Raw genomic sequence first — 8,426 nt, forward strand, 5'->3', positions numbered from 1 at the left:
TAGTTTCCTGCTTGCTTTCAAGCTTACTGCTTGCTTACTAGCATACTGCCTCGTTACTAGCTTCCTCTTCGCTTACAAGCTCTCTGCTTGCTTACTAACTTACTGCTTGCTTACTAACTAACAACATGGTTGCTAGCTTGCTGCTTGCTTTCTAGCATACAGCTTGCTTACTAGTATACTGCTCTCTTACTAGGTAATTGCTTTATGACTAGGCTGCTGCTTGCTTACAAGCTTACCGATTTTTTACTAGCTCACTGCATGCTTACTATCTTACAGCTTCCTCACCAGCATACTGCTTCCACACTAGCTCGCTGCTCGCTTACTGCCTCACTGCTTCCTTACTAGCTTCATGCTTGCTGACTAGATTACTGGCTGTTTACAATATTACTGCTTGCTTGCTAGCTTACCGCTACCATTCTACCTTACCGCTTGCATACTAGCGTACCGCTTCCTTACTTCCTTCCTCCTCGCTTACTTGCTCACTGCTTGCTTAATAGCACACTGCTTCCTTTTCTAGCTTCCTGCTCGCTTACTTGCTCACTGCTTGCTTAATAGCATACTGCTTCCTTACCAGCTACCTGCTCGTTTATTAGCCCAATGCTCACTTACTAGTTCAATGCTTGCTTACTATCTTACTGCTTGCTTACTGGCTTACTGCTTACTAACTAGCTTAATGCTTGCATCCTATCTTACTGGTTGCTCACTAGATTCAAACTTTCTTACCGGCTTACTGCTTCCTAACAAGCTTACTGGTTTCTTACTAGCTTCCGGGGTGCATACTACCTTACTGCTTTCTTACTAGCATACTGCTAGCTGACTAGTTTACTGCTAGCGTTCTAGATCATTAGATGCTTACTATCTTACAGGTTACTTACAAGCATGCTCCTTGCTTACTAGCTCCCTGCTCGCTTATTAGCTTACTGGTTCCTTACCAGGTAGCTCCTTTCTTACCAGCTTAATACTTGCTTACTAGCTTACGACTTCCTTACTAGCGACCTGCTTGCTTACTAGCTTACTGCTAGCTTACTAGCTTACTGCATTGTTACTAACTTACTGCTTTGTTACTAGCTTACTGCTTTTTTACTAGCCTGCTGCTTGCTTTCTTACTTAATGTTTGCTTACTAGCTCACAGCTTACTTACAAGCTTAATGCTCGCTTACTAGCTAACTGCTTTCGTACTAGCTTGCTGCTTACTTACTAGATATCTGCTTTCTCAACAGCATACAGCTTGCTTACTAGTTTACTGCATTGCTACGAGCTCCCTGCACGCTTACGATATCACTGCTTGCTTACTAGCTCACTGATTGCTTACAACATTACTGCTTGCTTAATAGCTTACTGCTTGCTTGAAACCTTACTGCTTGCTTACTAGCTTAGTGCTTGTTTACTACCTAACTGCTTTCTTAATACATTCATGCTTTATTCCTAACTTACCGCTCTGTTACTAGCCGAATGCATCCTTTCGAGCTTCCTGGTTGCTTACTAGCTTACTGGTTCGTTAATATCATACTGCTTCGTTACTACCACGCTGCTCGCTAACAAAGCTCACTGCTTGCTTATTAGCTTGTTGCTTGCTGTCTAGCATACTGCTCGCTTACTTGCATACTGCGTTCTCACTAGCTTACTGCTTGCTTACTACCAAACTTCTTTCTTACAAGCTCACAGCTTGCTTTCTAGCTTACTGCTTACTTACAAGCTTACTGCTTGCTAAAAAGCTTACTACTTGCTTACAAGCTTACTGCTTGCTTACTAGGTTGTTACTTGCTTTCTAGATTGCCGCTTGCTTACAAGCATTCAGCTATCTTAGTAGCTAATTGCTTTCTTAGTAGCCTGCTGCTTGCTTACTAGCATACTTGTTGCTTACTTGCTTAATGCTTCCTTACTAGCTAACTGCTTTCTTACCATCTTACTGCATGCTCACTAGCCTGCTGCTTGCTTTCTAGCTAACTGCTTTGTTACTATTTTACAGCTTTGTTACTTACTTACAGCTTTCTTACCAGTTCACTGCTTGCTTACTAGCTTACCGGTTGCTTACTAGCTTACAGCTTGATTACTAGCTTCCTGCTCGCTTACTAGCACACTGCTAGCTTACTAACATACTGCTTGCTCACTAGCTTACCAGTTCCTTACTAGCAAACTGCTTTCTTACCAGCTTACAGCTTGCTAAGTAGCTTACTGCTTGCTTACTAGCTTACTGCTAGCTTACTCGCTTGCTGCATGCTGACTAGTTTACTACTTGCTTACCAGCTTACAGCTAGCTTTCTCGTTTACTGCTTGCTTATTAGCCTGCTGCTTGCTTTCTAACTTAGTGCTTCCCTACTAGCTTCCAGCTTGCTTACTAACACACTGCTTGCTTACTGGATTACAGCTTGCTTACGAACTTGCTGCTAGCTTACTCGCTTCCAGCTAGCTTGCTAGCTTGCTGCGTGCATTCAAGCTTTCTGCTGGCATACTGGCATACTGCTATCTGACTAGCTAAATGCTCTCGTAATAGCCGGCTGCTTTCTTACCAGCATACTGCTTCCTTACTAGCTCACCGCTTGCTTACCAGCTTACTGCTTGCATTCGAGCTTACTACTTCCATACTAGCTAACTGCTTGCTTACTAGCTTACTCCTTGCTTACTAGCTTGCTGTTTGCTTACTAGCTCACTGCTTGCATACTAGCGGGCTGGCTGCTTCAAAGCCTACTGCTAGCATAATCGCTTAATGCTTGCTCACTAGCATGCTGCTAGCTTACTAGCTTGCTGCTGGCTTACTAGCTCACTGTTTGCTTACTAGCTTACAGCTTGCTTAGTAGCTTACTTCTTGCTTACTAGCCCGCTGCTTGCTTGCTAGCTTACTTGTTACTTTCAATCTTGCTGCTTGCTTACTAGCGTTCTGCGTTTCGACTAGCATACTGCTTTCTTACTAGCCTGCTGCTTGCTCACTAGCTTACTGGTTGCTTAGTAGCTTGCCGGTAGCTTACCAGTATGCAGCTTGCTTACTAGCATACTGCTTCGTTATTAGCTTACTGGTAGCTTACTAGCTTGCTGCTTGCTTACTAGCAAACTGCTTCCTTGCTAGCCTACAGCTTTCTCACTCGATAACAGCTTTCTTACCAGCTTACTGCTTGCTTACTAGCTTACTGCTTTGTAGATAACATACTGCTTTGTTACCAGCTTATTGCTTGCCTGCTAGCTTACTGACTGCTTTCTAGCGTACAGCTTCCTGACTAGCTTCCGGCTTGCTTACTAGCTCACTGCTCGCTTACTAACTTAATGGTTGCTTACTATCGTACAGCATGCTTACTAGCTTACCGCTTGCTGACAAGCTTACTGCTTGCTTACTTGCTTACTGGTTGTTTACTGGCTTACTGCTTGCTTACTAGCCTATTGCTTGCTTACGTGCTTGCTGCTTGCGTTCTAGCTTACTGCCTGCCTACTAGCATACTGCTTGCTTACTAGCTAATTGCTTTCTTACTAGCACACTGCTTGCTTGGTAGCTTAATGCATGTTTAATAGCTTACTACTTGCTTACTAGTTAACTACTTCCATACCAGGTTACTGCATACATACTAGCTTACTACTTCCTTAATTCCTTACTGCTTTCTTACTAGCTCACTGCTTGCTTACTAACTTGCTGCTTGCTTACAAGCTTACTGCTTGTTTACTAGCTTATTGCGTGCTGTCTATCTTACTGGTTGCTTACTAGCTTACTGCTTGCTTACTAACATACCGCTTCCTTACTAGTTCCCTGCTCGCTTACTAGCTCACTGCTTGCTTACTAGCATACTTGTACAGACGAAAAGAGGCGCGGACGAGGAACAGGGACGCGAAGAATGGCGGAGCAAATCACACAGTCACAAATTTATTGTAAGGTTGCACAAAGTTCACACTGCGGCAATCGTAACTGGGACGCGGTGGGCACGTGTCCGATAACAGTTGCAGGGGCAACTCCCTAGGAGAATGCGCAAGGGCGACGAAGGTCCGTTCTCGCTATCAGGTATAATCGGATCGACAGCTTGGATCGTTCTGCCGTTACAGGATCGCGCACGACAAACCGTTGATCTTTCAAATCTCGTCCATAGATCGGTGACGGTCGCGCCAACCGTCGGCACACATGACGCGCTCTCACAACACTCATTCCCTCTCGCTCACGCAATCCACACCGCTCGCACCTTAATCTATACACGAAGACGGTACAATAAACGTATTTCTACATCTGATCCTAGTTCTTATACCTTATTCTAATCAATACTACTTGCTCACTAGCTTACTGCTTGCTTACTAGCATACTACATTTTGTCTAGCTTCCCGCTCGCTTACTAGCTCACTGCTTGCTTAATACCATCGTGCTATCTTAGTAGCTCCTAGCTTTCTTTCTAGCTTGCTGCTTGCTTACTAGCGTTCTGCGTTTCGACTAGCATACTGCTTTCTTACTAGCCTGCTGCTTGCTTGCTAGCTTACCGGTTGCTTATTAGCTTCCTGCTCGCTCACTGGCTCACTGCTTGCTTCCAATTTAACTGCTTCCTAACTAACTTGCTGCTTAATTCCTAGCTTACTGCTTGATTACTAGCACACTGCTTTCTTACTGGATAATTGCTTTCTTACTTGCCCGCTGCTTGCTTTCTTGCTCACTGCTTCCTTACTAGTTTCCTGCTTGTTTACTATCCTACTGCGTGCTTACTAGCTAATTGGATGCTTAGTAGCATTCTGCTCCCATACAAGGTCCCTGCTCGCATACTAGCTTACTCCTTGCTTACTAGCATACTGCTTTATTACTAGCCCACTGCTTGCCTACTCGCTTACTGCTTGCTTACTAGCTTACAGCCAGCTTTCTAGCTCACTACTCGCTTAGTAGCTCACTGCATGCATGCTAGCTTGCTGCTTGCTTTCTAGCTTACAGTTTGCTTACTAGCACTCTGCTTGCTTACTATCTTACTGCTAGCTTACTCGTTTACTGCTTGCTTACTAGCTAACAGCTTGCTTACTAGCTGTTTAGAATAAGGTATAACAATTAGGATAAGATGTAGAAATACGTTTATTGTACCGTCTTCGTGTATAGATTAAGGTGCGAGCGGTGTGGATTGCGTGAGCGAGAGGGAATGAGTGTTGTGAGAGCGCGTCATGTGTGCCGACGGTTGGCGCGACCGTCACCGATCTATGGACGAGATTTGAAAGATCAACGGTTTGTCGTGCGCGATCCTGTAACGACAGAACGATCCAAGCTGTCGATTCGATTGTAAGTGATATCGAGAGCGGACCTTCGTCGCCCTGGCGCATTCTCCTGGGGAGTTGCCCTTGAAACTGTTCTCGGACACGTGCCCACCGCGTCCCAGTTACGCTTGCCGCAGTGTGAATGTTGTGCAATCTTACAATAAATTTGCGACTGTGTGAATTACTGCGCCATTCTTCGCGTCCCTGTTCCTCGTCCGCGCCTCTTTTCGTCTGGGCATTAACAAAGTGGACCTTCGAGCCGGATCTGAGGACGACGCAAAATGGAGACCGCACGAGCTGCAACATCAGCGCCGCTGACCAATCAGACCGTGGAAGCCCACCTGCACCAGCTGTAGGTCCTCGCCCACCCCATCATCCGGATGGAGGTTAACTACCGGAAGGAAAGGCAGGCTAAGTTCTCCGCAGCCAACGCCGAGGGACGGCTCAAGAGACTGGACGGCGAGTGGATGCGCTTCGAGAAGCTGTACCTGGAGTTTCTGCAGTTAGTCCCCGCTCACGCTAAGTCTATCATGCCGTACTTTACCGAGGAAACCTTCGAAAAGGTGCAGGAGAACTATTGGGCATCGTGCGACTTTTTCGCCGACGATGCAGCGAAATGCACTGCGACCAGCGCCGCGCAACCGAGTCCCACTCCCGCGCCCACAGGCGACTTCATCTCCGTCGCGAAACTCGCGCAGATCCCGCTGCCCAAAGTCGCTGTGTCGTACGCCGAATGGCACAGTTTCCGCGATCTGTCCAAATCGCTCGTGTTAGACAATAAGTCCCTAACGAACGTGAAACGGTTACACTATTTAAAATCGTCCGCCGAAGGTCATGCCGCGAACCTGATCGCGCATTTCTCGATAACCGACGCGAATTTTGAACCGGCCTGGATGACGCTAGCAGACCGGTACAATAACAAGCGCGTGATAGTATCAACATTATTAAGCAATTTCATCTCGCTGCCGGTTATTGTTAGCGAGTCCGGGGACGAATTATCTCGTCTTCGCGACACGACGAAGGAGTCGATCGCCATGTTGCGCAGTATCGGTCGCCCGGTGGATACATGGGATGACGTCATCGTCTTCCTGCTTACCGCCAAGCTAGACCGCCGTACGCTACGAGAGTGGGAGATATCCCGCGGAACAAGCACCGAGCCCCCCACCTTCGACGAGCTCGACCAATTCCTCGTTGCGCGGATCCGCGCTCTCGAGGCGCTTCACGACAAGCCCGAAACTTCGGCCGCGCGCCTCGCCGCGCCGCGATCGGCGCCCTCGACGGGAGTTCGCACGCACGCAGCGAATACAGCTGTGAACCGGTGCCCGATGTGCGGATCGAAGCATCCGTTATATCGGTGTCCGGCGTTCCATAGCCTACAACCTACGCAGCGGCGAGACCTAGTGACTCGGACCAACGCCTGTTTTAACTGTCTTCGCGATGGACACATGGTTTCGACGTGTCCGGTTCGCACCACGTGCTCGCGATGTAACCGCAATCACCACAGTTTGTTACACGTTCCCGCGGCGAGTGTTGAAGCGCCGACGAGCGGCGATCGTGCAGCGTCATCTTCGAAACCCACTGGCATTCTTTCGGGATCTAACGGCACTCGGTCCGTCTATACGTGCGCCGCGGCCCCTCCAGAGCGCGCGAGTACCCCTGTACTGCTCGCGACAGCTGTCGTGCAAGCGCGGTCGGCATCCGGGGGGCACGTCTCGGTCCGCGTATTACTCGAACAGGGTTCGGAGGCCTCCTTTGTGTCCGAGTCCTTGGTACAGACACTCCACCTGCAAAAACGCAAGGCCGCTACAGAAATCACGGGGGCGGGGGGAGTCCTAGTGGGAACATCGCTCGCGAAGGTCGAAATATTACTCCGGCATGCAGGTACTGACCTGGCTTATACAACAGTGACGGCTCTCGTCCTACCCCGCCTCACCGCCTATTCGGGAGTGTCCGGCTTCTGTCCGACTGCGTGGCCTCACATCCGAGACTTGCCCCTCGCAGATTCCAATTCGTCTGAATCTCGCGGCATCGACGTCTTATTAGGCGCAGATTATTTCGGTGCGATCCTGCTCCCGGGATTGCGTCGTGGTCGAGCGCAGGACCCCATTGCGCAGCACACCGTGTTCGGGTGGGTGGTCTCCGGGCCCACCGCTCACGAGACGTCCTCGGTGGGTGTGTATCATGCTCGCGCGCTCGCTCCGCCGAAGAGAGATGACGTCGACTCCCTACTGCGTCGGTTCTGGGAGATTGAGGAGGTCGCGTCTCCTTCTTCGCTATCGCCGGAAGAAGCTCGATGCGAACAACACTTCGCGCGCACGCATCGTCGCGCGGCTGACGGGCGATACATTGTACGACTGCCCTTTCGCACCGAGCCGCCTGTTGACATCGGCGAGCCTGTTCCCGCGCGGTCGCACTCCTGCGATCCCTCGATCGCAGATTGAAAAACGACACGACACTAGGAGCGCAATATATCGAGTTTTTGCGCGAATATGAGGCTCTTGGCCATATGGCTCCCGTCAGCACTCCGTTCGCGACGGAGCCGGTCTATTTACCACACCATGCAGTGGTTCCTTATACCACGTGCAGTCGGGCTTCGCAGTGCAACTCTCGACCAACAAGTCATCTGTTGGAACGTTAAAGAGAAGCCGCAGATCGACGGTCGTGTCGTTGTACTGTAGTGCGACTCGACGCACAGACTCCGTGGACATACTCACGGGATCAGTGCATTTGGAGCCTTACAACCTCCACTTGCATCCCCGTCCACTAGACAATCGACTCAGTTCGGCGTCGAAAGGAAATTTAATTCTTTTCACGCCATAAATTAAATACAGTCCACTTGCGAGCTCGTATATTACGAGTGAGCGAAATTCTCCGCTCCTATACATTCGAATATCGAAGCCAGAAGCGTGAGGACACACACGCGGCGAATATACGTGTAACGTGTTTACGTGTCAAACACATTGCCGTGTTTCTCTGTTCACAGAACCATGGCCTACCTCAACGTCTCGGTTCCGACATAGGAATGGCAACGATATTATTTGCATAGTTTAATAAGAATTCTCTTAGTTTCTTATTGTTTATTTTATTTTTATTTTTATAATAAACAGTTTTTGAAAAAGAAAATCTTACACATTCTCAATCACTTCCCACAATGAAGATCCGATCCCTCTATCCGGACTTCGTAGTTAAAAGCATCAGCTTTTTAACAGCTAGTAAGCAAGCGGCAAGCT

The 8,426-nt window shown here is 48.6% G+C and overlaps 1 protein-coding gene across 1 annotated transcript; it reads left to right on the forward strand.

Moving 5' to 3' along the window:
- Positions 1-5,576: 5,576 nt before the first annotated feature.
- LOC143350759 (uncharacterized) lies at positions 5,577-6,597 on the forward strand. Its single transcript, XM_076782764.1, has 2 exons — positions 5,577-6,309; positions 6,569-6,597. Exons 1-2 carry the CDS (start codon positions 5,577-5,579, stop codon positions 6,595-6,597), a joined length of 762 nt encoding a protein of 253 aa, XP_076638879.1.
- Positions 6,598-8,426: the final 1,829 nt, after the last annotated feature.

Source organism: Colletes latitarsis, unplaced genomic scaffold (assembly GCF_051014445.1).
Source record: "Colletes latitarsis isolate SP2378_abdomen unplaced genomic scaffold, iyColLati1 scaffold0030, whole genome shotgun sequence".
Classification (NCBI taxonomy): Eukaryota; Metazoa; Arthropoda; class Insecta; order Hymenoptera; family Colletidae; genus Colletes; species Colletes latitarsis.